Below are 20,950 nucleotides of genomic sequence, written 5' to 3'. Positions count from 1 at the left end.
CCTCATCTTGCAGGTTGATCGATCGTTTCGACCTCAGCTTCAGACCTTGTCTTCTGCTCAGGCCATATGGGCCCATCTTAGTCGCCGATTTGTTCAGTCGAGTCTGATGCGTCGCTTTCAGCTCCGTCGCGAGGCTTAGGAGGTCAGACAGGGTCAACTCTCTATTCAGGACTTTTATGCCCGCATGACTGACATATGGCGTGAGCTTACCTCAATGGAGCCTACTTTCTGTCCCTCTGACTCGATGTCTGCTCGGTGCCACCGTGACGAGGATCATCTGATGGATTTCCTAAATGCCCTTCGTCCGGAATTTGGAGATTTGACTCAGCATCTGTTGCATCGCTCCACTCTCCCGAGCTTGGACAGTGTCATAGCTGAGCTACAGGCTGAGAAGCTTAGGCAACGTCTTTTACCCTCTAAGCAGGTCACCTCTATACCGTCGTCTGTTGTCATAGAGAGTGTGCTTGGTGCTACTCCTGCTCCTATAACAGTCACACCTGATATTTCGACTACTGGTCACGTCTCTCATGTGCCTAGACGAGATCATCACTCATCGCGTCTCATGTGTACTCATTGCGGTCGTCCTGGTCATCTTGCCGCTCGCTGTTATCGACTTCATCCTGAGCTTGTTCCCCGTTCTGGCAAGGGGCGGTCAAGCAAGGACAAAAGTCGCCACTTGGCTTCCTCGATCGCTGTACCAAGCACGAGCTCATCTGATCACTCCAGCAATACCACCTTCAGCAGTGCGCAACTCCAGCAGATTCAACAACTCATTCATGGAGCTTTCAGCTTCACTGGTGCCTCTACTTCTGCCTCTGCTATTTCTGGTATGACCAAACCCTGGATTTTTTATTCTGGCGCCTCACATCATATGACTGGTGACTCTTCCATCTTTACTAGCCTCACGCCTGCCGCTATGACCCTTCCTCATGTTCACACAGCTGATGGGACCCATTATCCCATCTCTCACATTGGCTACATTACCCCTACCACGGATCCCACGAGTCGTCTTACTTTATCTGATATTTGGCTTGTTCCTGGCCTAACCATGAGTCTTATTTCTATTACTCAGCTTTCTGACTCTGGTTATACTGTATCCTTCTCTTCTACTTCTTGTGTTGTGCAGGACCCGTCTACAGGCCAGAGGATTGGGATCGGTAGTCGGATCCACGGGCTTTACTACCTGGATCAGCTTCATTTGCCATCACCTCGCCCCAGTGCTTGTCCAGTCACTCCTCTCCCTCCTTCAAACCTGTGGCATTGGTGTCTAGGTCATGTATCGAGTCAGCGTCTCAAGACCTTATCCCGGTCTGGATGCTTAGGCAATAGTCATTTTTCTTGTTTGTCCCCTTGTACTGGCTGCAGGTTGCCAAAACACCGGGCCCTTCCTTTCCCTCTTAGTGCAAATATCTCTGATTCCCCTTTTCACATTGTGCACTCTGATATTTGGGGCCCAGCTCCGTTGTCTTCGGGTCTTGGTTTCCTCTACTATGTGTGTTTCATTGATGATTTCTCTCGTTTCACTTGGGTTTACCTCATGCATCAGCGCTCTGAAGTATGTCAAATCTATCGTGATTTCTCTTCCATGGTTCGTACTCAGTTCGATCGATCCATTAAAATTTTCCGATCTGACGGTGCTCGGGAGTACCTTTCCTCTGAATTTCGTTCTATTCATGCTTCTGCCGGCACCCTACCTCAGCAGTCGTGTCCCTATACCCCTGCTCAGAATGGTGTTGCCGAATGGAAGCATCGTCATCTTCTTGAGACCACTCGTGCTCTTCTCTTTGAGGCTTCTGTTCCTCGTTCTTATTGGGCTGAGGCTCTTCTTACTGCTCTCTATCTAATCAATCGAACTCCATCTTCAGTCTTTGATGGTGTGACCCCGTACGAGCGTCTCCATGGTACTTCGCCATCCTATGGTCATCTACGTATCTTTGGGTGCACGTGCTTTGTTCTTCTTCCTCCCGGTGAACGTAACAAGTTATCCCCTCGAACAGCTAAATGCATCTTTCTAGGATATAGTCCTGAGCATAAAGGTTATCATTGTTATGACACTTATACTCGTCGTCTTAGGATATCACGCCATGTCACTTTTCTGGAAGAGATACCCTTCTTCACATCTGACACTTTAGCTCCTTCAAACTTATCATTTCTAGATCTCTCTACACCTATCCTATCCTCCGTCCCCTCGAATATCCCTACCTCAGCCCCACCATCTGCCCCCCACTTGTCTGATACTCTACCCATCGACACCCCTTTACTATCACTTCTATCTGCTTCTCCAGACCGCTCTCACTGAGGTTCCACCTCTTCTAGAGGAGAACCCCCCTCCCATGACGACCTTCCCATACTTCTACACTCGCAGGTCGTGTCCCCCTCCTACAGCTGAGCCTTCCTCTACTGGTAGTATCCCTCTGATCGTCCCATCCTCTACTGTGACGGCTCCTACACCCGCTCGTCGCTATCCAGAGCGTGAGCATCGCCCTCCTGACTGGTATGGATTTATGATGTCTTCCGCTACATACTCCTCCCAGTTTCATACTTTTCTTGCAGCCATCCACTCCACCCCTCAGCCCAAGTCCTATCGTGGGGCCGTCCAGGTTCCAGAGTGGCAGCAAGCCATGGCAGATGAGCTTCAGGCCCTTCAGCAGATGCATACTTGGGATGTTATCCCTCACCCACCAGACATTGTGCCTGTCAGCTGTAAATGGATCTTCAAGATCAAGTATCGACCTGATGGATCTATAGCTAGGTACAAAGCTCGTCTCGTTACTCGAGGCTTTACTCAAGAGTACAGGATAGACTATGAGGAGACCTTTGCTCCAGTTGCCCGGATGACTTCTGTCCGCACTCTTCTTGCTGTTGCTTCTAGTCGTCAGTGGCCTTTACATCAGATGGACGTGAAGAATGCGTTTCTTTATGGTCTTCTTGATGAGGAGGTATATATGGATCCTCCACCTGGTTTCCCTCTTCCTCTAGGTCATATCTGTCGACTGCGCCGAGCTATCTATAGGCTCAAGCAGGCCCCTCGTGCCTGGTTTGATCGATTTCACAGTGTTCTCACAGCCTACGGATTTCAAGAGAGCCCATCTGAGCCATCTCTATTTTTGCGCTCTTCTACTCAGGGTCGGGTCCTCCTTCTTTTGTATGTCAATGATATGATTATCACTGGAGATGACTCGGCCGGTATTCGCTCTCTCCAACAGCATCTTCAGCATCAGTTTGAGATGAAGGATCTCGGTTCTCTTCGATACTTTTTGGGTATCGAAATTGCTCAGTCATCACATGGCTTTTTACTGTCCCAACAAAAGTATATTACAGACATTCTTTGTCGTGCCACCATCACTGTACTCGTCCTGCTGCTACCCCAGTTGAGCTTCACGTGAAGCTTCAGCCCGATGATGGTCAACTTCTTCCAGATCCGACCAAATATCGTCAGTTGGTTGGGGCACTCGTCTACCTGACCATTACCCGGCCTGATATCTCTTATGCAGTTGGTCTTGTTACTCAGTTCATGCAGGCTCCTCGATCTGCCCACTATGCCGCTCTTATACGTATTCTTCGATACCTTCGTGGCACCATCACTCGCTCTCTTTTCATGCCATCGACTTCCGTCTTGGCTCTGCGAGCTTATTCCGATGCAGATTATGCTGGTGACAGGTCTGATCGAAAGTCTACTATTGGCTTTTGCATTTTTCTAGGAGATTCCCTAATTTCTTGGCGTAGTAAGAAGCAGAATGTGGTGTCTCTCTCCAGTACTGAGTCAGAGTATCGTGCTATGTGTGCGGCGACGAAGGAGATTGTTTGGCTTCGTCGTCTTCTTAGTGATATGGGTGTTCTCTTACCCCTCCCAACTCCTCTTCATGTCGACAATGATAGTGCTAAAAAGCTTACTGAAAATCCTATTTTTCATGAGAGGACAAAGCACATTGAAGTCGATATGCACTGCACTCGTCAGGAGTACCGAGCTGGCATTATTTCGCTCCATCGCCTCAGCACTGAGGAGCAGATTGCCGACTTCTTCATGAAGTCTCTTCCCCTTCCACGTTTTGAGCATTTAGTCAGTAAACTCTCGGTTTATGATCCACCTTGAGTTTGAGAGGGGGTATTAGAGTTATTAGATTTATATATTATTCATTTATCTTATTTTATCATGACCTTGTATAAATAGGGTCTTGCTCTCTCTTTCATCAATAGGAAAATACAAAACATTTTTCTCCCAACTCTTCTCTTCTCCTTCTCTCTTCTCCCTCAACCCAATCTAGGGTCAAGTCTAATAACATTACAAGTACTAATGATGAATCAAACAAAATATAGCACGGAAAGGATATGTAGAGATAAAAGAGAATAACAAAGAAAAACAGAAAAGAAAATATTAGAAGAAAGTGATAACCAGTAGACTCACTCCGACACATCGGAATCACACTGACCAAAAGGGTGACCTCACATCAATCAATGCCTCTTTTATTTATTTCTTTGAAAGAAAACCAAACCCAGCGTTTCCAAAGACCTCTATCCTCCTTTTCTAATTAGGGGTGGATAAGAAACCTTAAACAAACTCAAATTCCTAGTTGGGCTAGGTCAAAAATGACCTTAACTTATAGGTACCAATAAAACTCAATGTTCTAGAAGGTAGTTTTTTCGGTAGACTCCAAAGACAATTGGACCATATATGCAATTTTAGGCAATCATTTAGCAGTTTAGGCGAATCAGGTGGGCAGGTGTGGGTTGTAGCTTTATATATTTTGTAAAAAAATGATGCTACCAAATATTACGTGTATAAACTGCATACAATATAGTTCTACACATTATTTTCTATAATATGACAGGTTCTGACCCAACATATCCTATAAAATAATACCACATCAGTTTAATGGACAAAAAAAGACAAGAAATCAGCGAACCCTAAACCCTAGCTAATTCGACCAACTTAAGAGGAGAGAGAAGAAAATATTTACTAGCCAAACTCAAGTAAAGCAGCCTATAAATAGTCTCACAGTTAAACTAATAACTTAAAGAAAGAAAATAAACCCTAAACCTAATAACCTCTTAAAACTAGCTAATTTAAATAATATTCTAATTGTCAGGTGTTCGAATGACTGGGAGGCCATCCGAACACATCGACAAAAGTTCCTCTCTGTCAGAAACATCCTAAACTCTTTTGGCATATTGCTACAAACCCAACCAGACATTTGAAACTTTGGTCCAACTTCCATCCAATCTGATGAATCTGCTCCTCCACTAGCTACCTAATGTCGCCTCCTCTGATTAGTAAACTGAAATAGAGAGACTACACCTTCATTCCTATTAATATTTGTACATATACCATTTCATTACTAATAAATTTTACAAACAATATATATTATATCATATATAATATTTTTAATATGTTAACACACAAGGCCATATATAGGCCCCAATACTGCCTATGCATTATACCGTTGGTTGGTCGTTTGCATTGCATCATATTTTCTTTGATTTTCCTACCACCTAAATTTCTAAAATGTATGATTTATTATAATACTAGATAAATTATATAATCTATCATTTAGAAGGAAAGCATTAAATCTCTAAATAGATGTTGATATATTCTTAACAGATGACAGGGTATACTCTCAAGCAAGATGATGAGATTGGATACTGAGCGTGGCCATGCACGGTAGTCTAATATAATTGTGTCAGTCAGAGTTGAATGTAATGATTGATATATTAAGAAATACATTAATTCTTTCATATGCTGATATTCATAATTATCAAATGGTCCTCACTCATCATATGTGGTTATATTTGGAATTGTCATAGCATGGTCATGATCGACATGCATCATATATTAATATATTTGATAAAATTATAGTATAATTGTCTCACTAAAGATATATATACATATTGTTGAGGATATATGTACATGCTCATTTATGACAAAAAATTTATAATCTATTTATATATTATAGAGAATACATTTACATACTCATTCAAAATATGATGCTCCTTTATAATTTATATTATTCAGTATATGATTTAATCTTTCTTTAACATCACTGATTCGAGATAAGTTCTATTTACAGAGCTTCAGTTTATAACTCTTTAATTCTTTTCTAGCCTCCAAATATATGGTACCTGATAGCAATTTAAGATATCATGAAAAGATATTCGTACTCTATTGTATTAGACACCGATTTGTATAATAAAGAGATAAGGTGAGTTAGATGTGAGATAGTATAGAAAATAGCTTATGTAGAAACTAAATTGTATAAATATTGTACAAATATTTGTACTCTATTGTATTAGACACCGATTTGTATAATATAGGTTGGATTATATTTTACCATTGTATTAGTAGTAACTTGATGGTTTGTTACGACCTGTGTTAGTTTTGCGAGATTATGTAATCTAATACAAGGTTCTCAGTTTCGACCGATCCTGAGTGGGATCGACCAAAACCAACCGATTGGCTGGTTTTGGCTGGGGTAATGACTGATACCCGATTCGGTCGGGATCGACTGATCCCGATCGAAACGGGTGGGAACGGATCAAATTCGACTAGGGAACATCAATTATTGATGTCTCCCCCTCCGACCCAACTGCCTCTCTTTCTCCCTTCTCTCTCTATCTCTTTTCTTTCTTTCTCTCTTTCTCACCAGTTTCCTTTTCACTGACAACTGAGTAGATCTCCGGTGATCTCAACCTTTGGCGACGTTCTCCAACAAAGAACCGATGACCTCGAGTGAGTTTTTTTTTAGTTTCAAATTCCTTTCTTTCTCTTTTTCTTTTTTTTCACTGCATACCTGCTGCTGCTACTGTGGTGAAGTAGTAGGTGCTGCTGTTGTGCACCTACAACAGCAAGCTGCTGCTGCACATCTGTTGCTAGTGCTACTGGTGCTACTGCTGAGAAGCTAAGAGGCTGAGGCAGGGAAAGGTGGAACTTAGAAATGGAAAGAGGTAAAAAAAATGGCAAAAAAAAATTAAGAGGGTTTTATTTTCATAAATTTTAAATTATTTTATATTTTATTATGATTTTGTTTATGTTTTTTAGTTACAGAGTTAAAATATCAATGGCTCCAAAAAAAAGTTATATGATACCGACATTGGGTGACAACATTGCAGCACTATTGAGCAAAATAAAAGACGTATTAAATACAACTAGTGTAGAAAATAATTGAGTAGTGGTGTCAGCGATTTGAAATAACATTCAGTTGAAAGGCCAAAAAATGTAGCAACTTGCACTGAAGTATTCTTGGAAATTAGAAAACAGATGTTGGCTCATTTAATTTAAAACAATCTACACAACAAAGAGAGTCAATGGTTCGTAAAAGAGAGACAGATAATAGCAGTGAGCAGAGTAGGGAGGATCAGAAGGAGAGATAGATAAGGAGAGCAATGAAAGAGAACAGAAATATGCATAGGGAAGAGGAAGAGATGAGAAGGACCGATGATAACTTTTAGAGATCTAGATCAATTAATATGTAGAGAGAGAGAATATAGGGGCAGTAGTTCTAATCCTAGGACTCCTAGTGTTATAACAGAGTCTAGAAATATTGGATCAATGGATATGTATCTTTAGAAAAAAAAATATCGTACACAGACTTCCATCAAGACCAGCTCTCAAAATAATTAAAAATACAAAGAAACACATTGTTAGAGCTATCTCTAAATTTTTTTTCTACAACTATATTATGATAGGCTACAAAACTATTCCTTCAAGATCTGGATTTATTGCAGAAAACAGTCTACACAATTGAGAGAAAATATTCACCAAATATTCTCCCTTAGTCAGAAAGTTACAAAACCAAGTGGAATCGATCCATAACTCCCTGATCTACGTTTTTCGCATTTACGCCTTTCGTAGATTCGAAGAGCAATTGGGTCGAAAACACGATATAGTGTTGATAATGGTGGTGGTAACGGGTGGAGTGAATGTTAGGGTTATAGATGATAATGGAGATGTGGGTGGATGGTTGATATTGTTTAAGGAATAAAGACGAAGGGGAAGAAGTAGTCAAGATCCTAAGAAAAAGGGAGGACTCGACAAACGAGAGAGATTAAAAGTTATGAGAGACCTTGCCAACAGTAGAGATGGTAGTTTGGTGAAAAAGGAGGGAGATTAGGGTAGAGAGAAGATAGAGAGGCAAGATACCAATATTCCAATAACATAATAATTTTGGCTGCCATCGACACCTTTATAAAGGCTAGCCAACAAGCCAAAATAATAATTATTAATCCTAATTCTAGTGAATTCCCACTAGAATTGCCGACATCTCTCTCGTAGGTCAATAATTGCTGAAATTTTTGTGATAAAGCCATACTAAGAAAGGCTATAGGACGTCCTCCTTGCATTAATATAGCTCTTATACTAACTCCCGATGCATCACCTTTCATAATGAACTCTTTGGTGAAGTCCGATAGAGATAGAACGGGTGCCGTCGTCATTGTTGTTTTCAGTTTTTCAAAAGCTGTAATGGCTTCATCTATCTATCTAAAAGAGTCCTTCAGCTAGTTTTGCTTCAACAAATTCAGCACACCCTCCAAATGCCGCCAATGCTCCTTTTTAGACCTGCTATACACCAAAATGTCATCAAAACTACCAAGACATACCTTCGCAATAGAGGCCAAAAAATATCATTCATGATGCCTTGAAAAGTAACTAGAGCATTAGTGAGACCAAAGGGCATTACCCGAAACTCGTAATGCCTGTCTGGAGTCTGAAATGCAGTCTTGTGAACATCCGCCGGGTGAACTCTAATTTGATGATACCTGACCCTCAAGTCAAGCTTGCAGAATATGGTTGCCCCTGCAAGCTCGTCCAGCAACTCCTCTATGACCGAAATGGGACACCGGTCCTTGACGATGATAGCAATTAGTGCCCAGTAGTCGACATAAAAATGCTATATCCCGTCATTCTTTCACACTAATAGCACGGGCAATAAGTAAGGCTATGACTTGGTTGGATGAGACCTTGCTCTAACATCTCGGCTACCATCTTGGAGATAACTTCCTTTTGCACATGCGAATACCGACATGGCCTCACATTCACCGATGCAGGCCCGGGTACAATCTGTATGCGATGGTCCACCATCCACCTTAGTGGCAAGTCCCTTGGTTCCCCAATTAATCCAGCAAATTTATCTAATAAATTAAACAACTCGATGGTAGCATCTAGACTCATTTAAGGCTCATCTCCTGCTGGTTTTAATTCAAGAAAATAGGCCAAATCACTCGCACAATGCAGCCCCACCATCGGCTGCATCGCCGGAATCGGTGGAGACCTAACACCATCAAGCCGCACATCTTTGTTTCTTTACTTAAATTTCATCCACATGCTCCAAAAATCAAAAGTGACGGGTCCCAAGCTCTGTAACCACTAAGTGCCAAGGATAATATCCGCTTATCGCAATGCCAATAGATACAAGTCTACAATGATGTCGTATTCTTGCACCCGTATACCAACCCGGCCACACAAGCTCTCTGCCCAAAGCTTCGTGCAATCTCTAATAGCAACGACAAACCCCAAAGTCAGTTCAGCATCCAAGCCCAACTTCCTCACTAACCTCTCGTCTAAAAAGTTGTGTACTCCCAGAATCAGTGAAGATATGCACACAATGCTTTCTAACGAGTCCGTCCACCCACAATGTCCTCGGCGCAGATATAGCAAAATATGCATGTATCGATATTTCAACTTGGATATCTTCCTCCGCGCCCTCCTCCACAACCTCCTCATGGACCTCCTCTGAACACTCTCCATTACCAACAACCTCATCGTCCTTGAGACCATCGATGAGCATCACACTCCCGATAGATTTGGAACACTGATTACCGAGAGTGAAACGTTCATCGCATCAAAAATAAATGCCCTTAGCTCTTCACTCCTCCACCTGGGCAAGTGTGAGTTGGAACAGGGGGTCCTGTGCCTCTTCTAATATCGAAAGGTCTTAAAGATGGTCGTGGTCTAGTACTAGCAACCACTGTCTTTGAACCCACAGAATTTCCAGCCGGCGTTCTAGGCGCAAACCACCCATCTCAATTGCCCCAACTTGTTTTCGTTGCCATCTTGAGAGCCTTATGCTTTTGCTCCATTCTTACGGCCTTCTTAAAGGCCTCAAGAGTGGTAGGACAAAGAGCACTAACATCCGCCTGTATCTTCTCTCGCAATCCTGAAATGAATGTGCTCATTAATGTCGATTCAGGCTAAGACGGCTCACAACGACTACTAACCCTTTCAAATTTAGCCTGGTACTCCAATACGGTCGTCCTCTGAACAATCTTACTTAATGTGGCAGCAAAATCTTCACATATCGCTATTTCAAATCTACATATAATCCTCTTACAAAAGTTAGCCCAATCGGTAAATCCTACATCACGAATAGCCGATCTATACCAATACAATGCCGTTCCTTAGAGATGAAAGCTTGCCATCTGGACCTTTGCGTCCTCTGCTGTTCCTTGACAATCAAAGTATTGTTTCACTTGAAACACCCAATCCGTCAGATCACTGCCTTAGAATTTTGAGAAGTCCAAGCATGCGGTTCTCCCTCGGATAGCATTGTCAGGTTCGCGAAAATTCCTTGGTTCAGGTCTAAACCTTTGTGCTTATTGATCTCCTTCTCTAAATCCTCAAGCACGCCCATCACCATCTCCGAAGGGATCAATCAACTTCATCTTCTAAGTGCCAATCCTCTTCATCGACAAAGCGCACCAATACCGCACGCCTCTCGGGTTTCACCACCACCGGTCTTGGGTTGTGTATCGAAGGTAAGGGATGATGTGTAGAAATAAATAAAAGAGGATTATTGACATTAACATGTCGCACCTGGACCTATAAGGTATCAGATCAATGTGGTCCCACCGCTGGTCTTTCTTAGGATACCGATCTTTGTCGAGGAGATAACGAAGCTGAACGATTCATAACATATTCCTTTAAAGCATTATGATCATTCTACATTGTGTCAGCCATATACAGCAATGTTTGGAACATGCCCTTAAGTTCATCCGCTAAGCCCATGTTCACACCCATGGACGTTAGTTGACTCGGTCCTACCATAGTCGCTCCAAAAACATCGGCCTCATGGTTAGGATTATCGTAGATTGAGTCTTCCCTTGCCGGTGTATTCTCCATTGATCTCCTTGTTCATACCATCTTCCTTGTTTCTACCATTAATGGAGGTTTGAGAGTCGCCTGGCTCTGATACCAATAATAGGCTACAAAACGATTCTTTCAAAATTTAGATTTATAACAAGAAGCAGTCCGCGCAACCGAGAAAAATATTCAGCAAATATTCTCCCGTAGTCAGAAAGTAACGAAACCAAGTGAAATCGATCCGTAACTCCCTGATCTACGTTTTTCGTATTTACGTCCTTCGTAGATTCGAACTACAATTGGGTTGAAAACACGATATAGTGCGAATGATGGTGGTGGTAATGGGTGGAGTGAATGTTAGGGTTATGGATGATAATGAAGACGAGGGTGAATAGTTGATGTTGTTTAAGGGACATGGACGAAGGGGAAGAAGTAGTCGAGATCCCAAGAAAAAGGGAGGACTCAACAAACGAGGGAGATTAGAAGTTAGGAGAGACCTTGCCAACGGTAGAGGTGGTAGGTTAGTAAAAAGGGAGGAAGATTAGAGTAGAGAGAAGATAAAGAGGTAAGAAACCAATATTTCAATAGCATAATGATCTTGGCTGCCATCCACACCTTTATAGAGGCTAGCCAATACGTCAAAATAATAATTATTAATCCTAATTCTAGTGGACTCCCGTTGATCACGTTCGAACACACAAAAGGCGTTCTCTGTCGATGTGAATGTGATGCAAACGTTCGAATGAGCCCAACCGCGTTCGAACGCACATTTCGTGTTCTCTGTTTTTGCGAACCTGATATAGGTGTTCGCAAAGGCGTTCAAACGCACCCCAACCGCATTAGAACGCAACCTATAGAAAATTTATTTTAATGAAAACAAATAACTAATGCAATAAGAAATGACTCTAACTGAGTGTATCATATTCCTTTCAATGTAGCTCACAGCCCTTATTATCACAGTATGGTAGATGCTATACAATTAGTAGATCCTAATATTCTGCCCCCTAGTTCAAATAATATTGCTATTTAATATTTTGACTAAGAGATAGATGAATTTCATACTTACATTGAGATATTTAAACGGTATTGGAATGAATTTAGTTATACACTGATATTTGATGAGTGGATTACACAAAATAAAAAAATATATAATAAATTTTTTAGTGTACTCGGGCATGGGGACTAACATTGAGATAATTTACGAAAACTAGCTCGGTATTCATCAAAATTTTAAATTTTGAGTAAGTTAATACATTTTTAAAGTTTTTAGACTTCATATGTGAATATCTTTTGTTTTCTTATTTTTTTGTCATTTTTCTGCATTTTTTTTGCATTTTTAAATAATATTTTAAATTTTATGTAATTAAAAAATAGTCTAATCTGATACAAATGATCGTTACGACCAATACTTGTCGTTTTTCTGGACAGCTGATACTGATGCTGATCCCGATATTGGGAACCTTGATCTAATATGATTAATGTGGATTTAGATATTTATATGCTAATATATTTATTTGGATATTAATATAATTTATCTCTGAGATGAATTATCTTGAATACAGGTGTATTTTTTTGTGATGCTGCCATGCGGAGAAAATGATAGACATGGTGGGCAAACAACTGAAGTTCAATTAATGCTACTCAAAATGTAAGTAGCACAACCATCCAGTTAAACATGGCAAATCTTTGGTTGATTCAAAGAGAAAACAATCTATGCCAAATTTTGTCTATCGGATCTTTTTCCTTTTTTTGTTGAGAAATCTTAAATCTAATGAAGCTCCATGTATATGTTTATGGAATGATTAGGGTATCTAGATATCTTTTGCTGACCAATTTAGTTTTCTCTTTGGTCCTATATTCTCCAGATGACACCTATCACCCATAGATTGGATCAGAGATGCATCCAACCATGTGATAAATGAGGTTAAAAAACATGTTGGAAATATATGTAAATAAGCCAAAAAATATTCTATATCTATTGTACTGATAAATTCTTCGGAGGTGATTTCATTAGACATTGTTCTTGCATATCTTAGTGAATTATATTTGCAGTAATATCTTGATCTTCCACAATTGAACTGCAAAAGAAACTAAAAATGAAGTACTACTTGAACATAATAGTTCATTGACTTCTCTCATTTCTATTACCTTCTTTCCGCCAGCAAATAAAATCCTAGCTACAAATTTCTTTTATCGCTTGTAGAGATCTGATCTCAAGCAATCATATTTACCTACCAAGAACCAATAGAGCCACTGGTTACTTGAACCTTTGTTTAAGCCATCACCTTCGCAAATAAAAATTACAGCTGAGAACCTTCGTCCTTCACATCTATGATTTACATGGTTTGACACAGAAAAGGCATCAATTAATTTGAGACATCATGTTGATATCCAAGGAAGTGTGATTTAAGAGATTCAAAAGGTTCACTCAAGGAAAATTTATGTTATTAATAGTACCATTCCTGTGAATCTTCATAGGAAATAGCACACACCATAATATCAAAGTTCAATATAATTGACAATCATGAACCAATACAGAAGTTTCAGTTTAGCAGGAAAGAAATGAAAAAAAACATAAGAGAGATAACACAGAGCCTAAAGATACCACAAATATTGCCACTTCCTTGAAAAGCACCATCCACTTCCTCTCAATAAGCGCTATGTTATAGCATACTTAAAGATGAGGACAGCATGCAAGTGAACTATAAATAGTGCATTCAAGTAATATTGAATTTGTGGCTTGTGCCCATGAATAAACTTACAATTTAAGGAAGTAGAAGTATACAGACATCAATCAGGGAAAAAAGACCTCACCTATTGAAATGGATGCATCTGATCCAATCTTTTCCTTTAATTGGCTATAGTGATCTATGAGAGCTGCTTTCTTGCTAGTTACCTGATCAATAACCAAAGAATATGTGCCATAAGGAATAAACACTCGTCTACCACAAATGATTAATATGTTCATGCAGATTACAAGATCAGAGCCCCTACTAACAAAAGGAAACTTTGGAAAACACAAAGACATGTATACACAAATTTGATCTCAAAATATAATTAGTGATTTGATCCAAGTCAGATTTGAGTCCGAGTAAGAATTAGTCTAAATCCCTGAATTACAAGAAATTTAGGGTCTGTGTAGTCCCGAGAAAATTATCAGCAGATGTTCACATGACATTCGATAATTATAAAACTAAATAGATTAGATCAGTGACATCATGATATACATTTTTCATTTTTGAACTTTCGGAGTCACAATCCGAGGGAGAGATGGTTACCAGTTTAGATAAGTTTAACTGTTTGTTTCTTATTTAATTTAAGGCTCTTTTGTTTTAGTCACTATAAATATGGCTTTATAGCTGGTATCTTAAATATGCTTACAAGTTAAATTGAATCTCGCTTCCTCAATCTCCGTCTCTCTCTCTCTCTCTCTCTCTCTCTCTCTCTCTCTCTCTCTCTCTCTCTCTCTCTCTCTCTCTCTCTCTCTCTCTCTCTCTCTCTCTCCATATCTCCTAGGAAGTCTTTCTCTCATTTGCCACCCTCTCCTCTTAACAGCTTTCTCCATTATTGCAATGCTACTCTTTCTCACCATATGCAACTCTATCAGGGCCATTACCATATTTGTAGGCTAATCATAATATAATAACCAAAAATAATTTTAAAAATAATAATAATATTGAACTTCTATTAGGGAAAAAGAACTAAATCGTATCTCTTTAAATTTTATTTTGCACTCTCATATGTATACTAGGGTACCAAACCCTTGAATAGAAAACCCTAAAATTAGTGAGAGAGTACAACGGCAGTGGACTCCGGCGATAGTGGCAAAGAGTGGCAGCCTTGAAAGAACAAGAAGAAGAAGACGAAAGAAGGACGAAGGAAGAAGGAATTAAAAAAAATTGGGGGAATGCTGCTATAGTATGCTTGGGTACTATAGCAACAGGGTAACCTAAAGGAGAAAAGAAAGAAAGGTTTAGAGTAAAGAGGCTTAAAATCTGCATTTCATTGGATCTGTGTCAGAAAAAATCCAAAATATCAGAAATTAAGGAATAAGTGTGCTAGGCAAGTTTTCTTGCTTTTTTTTTAATCTAAAAAATTAGTAGTTAATTTTTTTTTAATTAGATCAAACATGTTAGATTACCTCATGAAGAATGCTTAAATATTCTATATGTGATTCTTATGTGATTTTTGTTAGTAGTTAAATTATATGTATCGACTATATTGGCCATGTTGGGAGCCCGTATTAGATCGAAATATTTTTTAACTACGTAAAATTCTAAATATTATTTAAAAATATAGAAAAATTTCTAAAAATTTAGAAAAAATTTACAAGAAAATGATAACAGTTCACTCTGAAGCCTAAAAACTAACAAAACCTATTTACTTACTCAAAATATATTAACTTACAAATAATTAATAATTTTTTAAAATTTTTTCACTTCTCTCTCCCTTCTCTTTCCCTCTCTTTCTTTCTCACTCTTCCCTTTATCACCTATTGTCGAGGCAAATCTTTTTTTATTTTTTTTTTCTCTCTCTCCCTTCTCTCTCTCTCTCTCTCTCTCTCTCTCTCTCTATTCCTCCCTCTCTCTTTTACTGCAAGCCAACTTTTTATTTCTAATCTTTTTCATCTCTCTCCCTTCTCTTTCCCTCTCTCTCTTCCTCCCTCAGCGTCCACTCCCCCTCTCGTCACTCTCTCTCTCTTTTCTACTGCAGTAATAGAGATGATGGAGAGGAGAGAGCAATGAAAAGAGCAGAAGAAAGAAAGCAAGGAAGAAAGAGAGACAGTAAAGAGGGGGCTCACCGGATTCGAAGAGAGTAGAGAGAGAGAGATAGGGCATCAAAGAGAGAATAAAGGAAAATAAAATATCAAAAATAAAATACTAACCTGAGGTTGCCAGAGGTCAAGCTCGCCAAATCTTGATCAGAGAATGTCATTGGACGTCATGGTTGCCCGAATCTACGTCGGGTGCCACTGGTTGAGAGGGAGAGAAGTAGAGAACGAGAGAGATAAAAGAGAAAGAAGTGGAGAACCTAAATCAATTATAATTGATACAGGTCAGATACAAGCCAGATTTTTTATCAATAGAAAAATACCCGTATCGGGCAAAATCGACCAATCTAGCTGAGATCAGTCGCTAGATTGTTTTCAGCCATAGATTGGGATCAGCTATGGTTGATCCCGATCAGTTTTAACCAATCCAACTAGGGATCGACCAAAACTTGGATCCATCGATGATATAAGAAAGGACCAATCCTTTTTAGTGATGCTTCACAGCATGGCCTAAGTTGTGTACCGATGCAGAATGATAAAGTCATTGCCTATGCATCCTGACAATTAAAGCCTTATGAGAATATTTATCTCGCTCATGACTTGGTGTTCGCAGTAATTGCTTTTGCTCTTAAATTTTGACGTCATTACATTTACAGGGAGTCTTGTTCTATCTATACTGATCATAAAAGCATTAAATATATATTTACATAGAAGAAGCCAGATCACAAACAATGCCAATGGTTGGTTAATCAATGACTATGATGCCAGCAAGGCAAATATAGTAGCAAATGCTCTAAAAGTAGGAAATCATCAACCTTCTTGCATTACTTACAATTCAGCATCATCTTTTAGAGGATCTTAGACGACTTGAGATGGAAGCAGTACCCCACTATATTACAGCTCTATATTGCCGATTTACAGTTTGACCTATAGTACTAGATTGCATCAAGGTAATGCAAGAAAAAGATACTCAACACAAGAAATCAAGGAAGAAATTACGGAAGGTAAAGTACCTGAGTTTTCAGTATTTGGAGAGGGATTACTTATATTTAAAAGTCGAATATGTGTTCCTACTAATGAACAGCTAAAAAGAAAGAAATCCTGGCGGAAGCTCATAGTTTAGGTTTTAGCATTCACCCTGGGAGCACAAAGATGTATAGGGATATACAAGAGCAGTTTTGGTGGAATGGCATGAAAAGAGACATTGCTGAACATGTAGCACAATGTCTAACTTGCCAGCAAGTCAAAGTTAAACATCAAAGGCCTGTAGGAAAATAACAATCTTTGCCTTTATTAGAGTGGCGATGGGAAAAGATCAATATGAATTTTATTTCAGGTTTTCCTCATACCCGATCTGGCAAAGATGTAGTAATATGGGTAATTGTAGATAGATTGACTAAGTTAACTCACTTTATTACTATCAAGATGACTTATTCTCTTGACCGATCGGCCTAGATTTAAATAAATTAAACATTAGGGTGCATGGAACACCAATATCTATGGTATTTGGTCGTGTTCTTTGTTTCATATCTAAATTTCGGAAAAGTTTGCTTTAGGCACCCGATTTGTTCCAAGATAGTGACTAGTAATTTTTATCGATTGCATTGATTTAGTAAATCATGGTAAGTCATTTCAATAAGCATATTGTTATTGCTAGCAAATATAGGCATACAATGGATTTACATATGTGATTTCATTATTTTAGATTGTATGGATCCTACTCGCTGGGTTGTAAGCTCACCATCTCTTGGTGGCATTATTTCAGAACTAGGGGACGCAGGTGCGGGTAGCAAGGAGTAGCTATTAGTTATATTAAGCCCCTGCGAGGGCGTTATGATTGATGATGTATTTTGAACTTTAGTATTGTATTTTGGATGTATATTTGGAAGACTAGTTGTGGCCTGTGGAATTTGTATCGGACTCTTATGGTTGAGTTTAATTATGGTGAATTTGTACTGCTGTGTGCCTTGTGAAATCCTTGTACTGACAAGTTATGTGATGCACCGCGTGGGAGGGATTTACCCACGTGATTTACACGTATATTTGGAGGTTTGGGTGTTTCAACTTGGTATTAGAGCCTAGGTAACACCCCAATTTATATATAAAAAAAAATCCCTAACGCACGTGCCGAGCGCGTGCGTCACGGGTGCCTGCCACCCCCCCGTCCTCTCTTCTCCTTCTTCCTCTTCCCTTGCCGTGCACGCGACCCTCCCCATCTCCCTTATCTCCTTCCCCTCACCGCAGCCATCCCGACCCCCCCCCCCCCCATCTTCTCCTCCACCTCACCTCTCTCCCTCCCTCGCGGGTTGCCGACGCCGGAGCCGACGGAGCTCCAGAACCGATGAAACCGAGCGTGCGGATCGCAGTAAGCCTCAACCTTGTTAAATTTAGTAGTTAGTTCCCTCCATCTCGCCATCATCCTTGACAGCCGACGACCTCGCGTCCGGCCGTCGGTCCGAGAGCTCCAGGAAAGGGCTCTCTGGACGGGCTTCGGACCCTTGGGTTGGGAGGAGGGGACCTCCATGGCCGCCGGCCATGGAGCTCGCCTCGCTGCCCCGTCGGCCACCCCGACCGTGGGGCGAGCTTCTCCTGCTCCCCCGTAGGCGGGGAGGACGGGCGGTGGCTTCTCCGTGGCATGGGTAACGCATGTCGAGCCAAGCCGCGCCCTCCTCTTTTCCTCCCCGTTGTTTCCTTCCCTTCCTTCCTCGACGTAGGTCACAAGCCGCCAATCTGAGGGCGAGCTGCCGGCGGCGTGGACCACCGGCAGCACCGAACCTTCGCGTCTCGTCCCCTCTGTCTCCCTCCTTCAAAGGAGATGTGGGGGGCAAGATAAATGTTGGTGGGCTCTAGGGCGCAACCCACCAACCTAAACTGGGCTGGGCTGCAGGCTACAGCCCACTAACCCAAATGTTGGGTGTGCTGCAAACTGCAGCCCACAAATCCAACCTTGGTGGGCTGTGGTTGGGTCTCCAGCCCATCAAGGCCCTCTTGCCTATTGGGATATGTTTGAGCCTAACCCAATACCCCTAGCCTAGCCCAAGCGAGTATAGTTATACAAATCTAGAATAATGTAGTTATAGTCATTATACCTGTCATGACACTATAGGAAGTGTCAATATTAATACATGCATTTAGTATACCATGTTATGTCTTTACATATACAGTTATTGATAATTTGCTTATCATGATATTATGAGGTTGTTAATGTAGCATAAGTATTAGTGTGATGCAAGGATTCGAGTTTCGGCCGATCCCGAGTGGGATCGACCGAAACGGATCGGGATCGGCTATAGCTGATCCCGATCCAGGCCGAAACCTGCAGCTGTCTGCTGACAGTAGTAGCTGTCAGCAGCAGCTAGAGAAAGAGGGAGAGAGAGTGAGGGAGAGAGAGGAAAGGAGAGTGAGGGAGAGAAAAGGAGAGAGAGAGAGGGAAAAAGCGAGAGAGAGAGTGAGAGAGAGAGGAAAGATTAAAAAAAAGAGGGTATGAGAGAGAGAAAATGGAAGAGAGAGTGAGGGAGAGGGAAAGATTGAAAAAAAGGGTATGAGAGAGGAAAAAAGAAAGAGAGTGAGGGAGAGAGAAAGATTAAAACAAAAGGTGAGAAAGAGAGAGAGAAAAAGATAAAAAAAAAGAACGTGGGAAAGAATGAATAGTTTAGAGTTTAGACTAACAATTAGAGGGATAGAAAAGAAGAGAGGGAGAAACAGAAATTTTTACTTTTTAGGCTTTATATGTGAGTAATTATTATTTCTTATTTTCTTATAATTTTTTCTAAATTTTTAGAAATTTCTCTAACATTTTTAATAATATTTAGAATTTTATTTAATTAAAATAGTCCGATCCGATATAGGCAGCCGATACGGCCAATACGGCCGATACAGCCGACACGTATCGTTTTTTCGGACGGCCGATCCCGATCCCGATACCGATTTTTGGAACCTTGGTGTGATGATGCTCTACAGGTATCCTGTATGATATACCCTTGCATATATATATCTGTTGTGAATATAGAATGTAACGATCATGATGACTATGACATACTTTATACACTCATAGACACTGCACCACTTCCACCTATCATTAGTAGTCAGGTTCTGACTAGGTATTACCCTTACTCACTCAGCCTAGGGTTAAGGATAGAGTGTATTTTATATGACTATAGTTAGAACTAGATTATGATGATAAAATAACATAATTGTGAGGCGAAGATATAACTCTAGCGGCACCTGACGTCGTAGGGTTATGGCGTCTGTTGATGAGCCAAGGGCTCCCAATTCTCCCGCTGAGGACGGTGATGATTTAGAGAGAGAGATATGGGCTTACGACCGGAGTCCTTAGTCTGATGGCCACAGATAACCGGTCACATGTAGTGTCACCATACATGTGTAGGTGGTATTACCGATAGATGTGTATATATCCCTCCTTGATATATGAGATCGTAGATAGTTATGTGATGGATAATTATTTCTTGAGAGTATTTACCCTGTGTGGTGAATAGCTCGGTGAGCGATGATAAGTATGATTAATGCCTTGGTAGGCATGAGATGACTAAACTACTCTTTTATTGCTATGCATAACATGTAAATACTATGATTAAGATGTGTACGAATAAGAGATTGTATCAAGCTTTATATATGTGTGGACTTATCTTGATACGTTAGGAACTAGCATGTTCCAAGATAGTGACTAGTAATCTTTATCAATTGTATTGATTTAATAACTCATTGTAAGTCATTTCAACAAGCATATTGTTATTGCTAGCAAATATAGGCATACAATAGATATACATATGTGATTTCATTATTTTAGATTGTATGGATCCTACTCGCTGAGCTGTAAGCTCACCACCTTTTGGTGGCATTATTTCAGAGCTAGAGGACGTAGGTGCGGGTAGCAAGGAGAACATGATTGATGATAGAAGAACATGATTGTGAGGCAGGGATATAACTCTAGCGGTACCCGACGACGCAAGGTTAGGGCATCTGTTGATGAGCCAAGGGCTCCCGATTCTCCCGCTGAGGGCGGTAATGATTTAGAGAGAGTGAGATATGGGCTTACAACCGGGGTCCTTAGTCTGATGGCCACAAACAACCAGTCACATGTAGTGTCG

General features: G+C 40.5%; 1 protein-coding gene across 5 annotated transcripts in view; it reads right to left on the bottom strand.

Annotated features, from left to right (window-relative positions):
• Positions 1–20,950, bottom strand: part of LOC140770828 (leucine carboxyl methyltransferase 1 homolog) — a 61,422-nt gene that overhangs the window by 29,859 nt on the left and 10,613 nt on the right. For all 5 annotated transcript variants that reach the window (XM_073112116.1, XM_073112117.1, XM_073112120.1 and 2 more), the window contains exon 5: positions 13,886–13,967. In XM_073112116.1, coding sequence (XP_072968217.1) covers positions 13,886–13,967 — 82 coding nt within the window. The remainder of the gene's footprint in view (positions 1–13,885; positions 13,968–20,950) is intronic.

The sequence above is a fragment of the Typha angustifolia genome, chromosome 11 (genome assembly GCF_048772165.1).
Source record: "Typha angustifolia cultivar Huaian chromosome 11, ASM4877216v1, whole genome shotgun sequence".
Classification (NCBI taxonomy): domain Eukaryota; kingdom Viridiplantae; phylum Streptophyta; class Magnoliopsida; order Poales; family Typhaceae; genus Typha; species Typha angustifolia.
The sequence above is the reverse complement of the archived record's forward strand: the minus strand, read 5'-3'. Positions and strand labels throughout refer to the sequence as shown.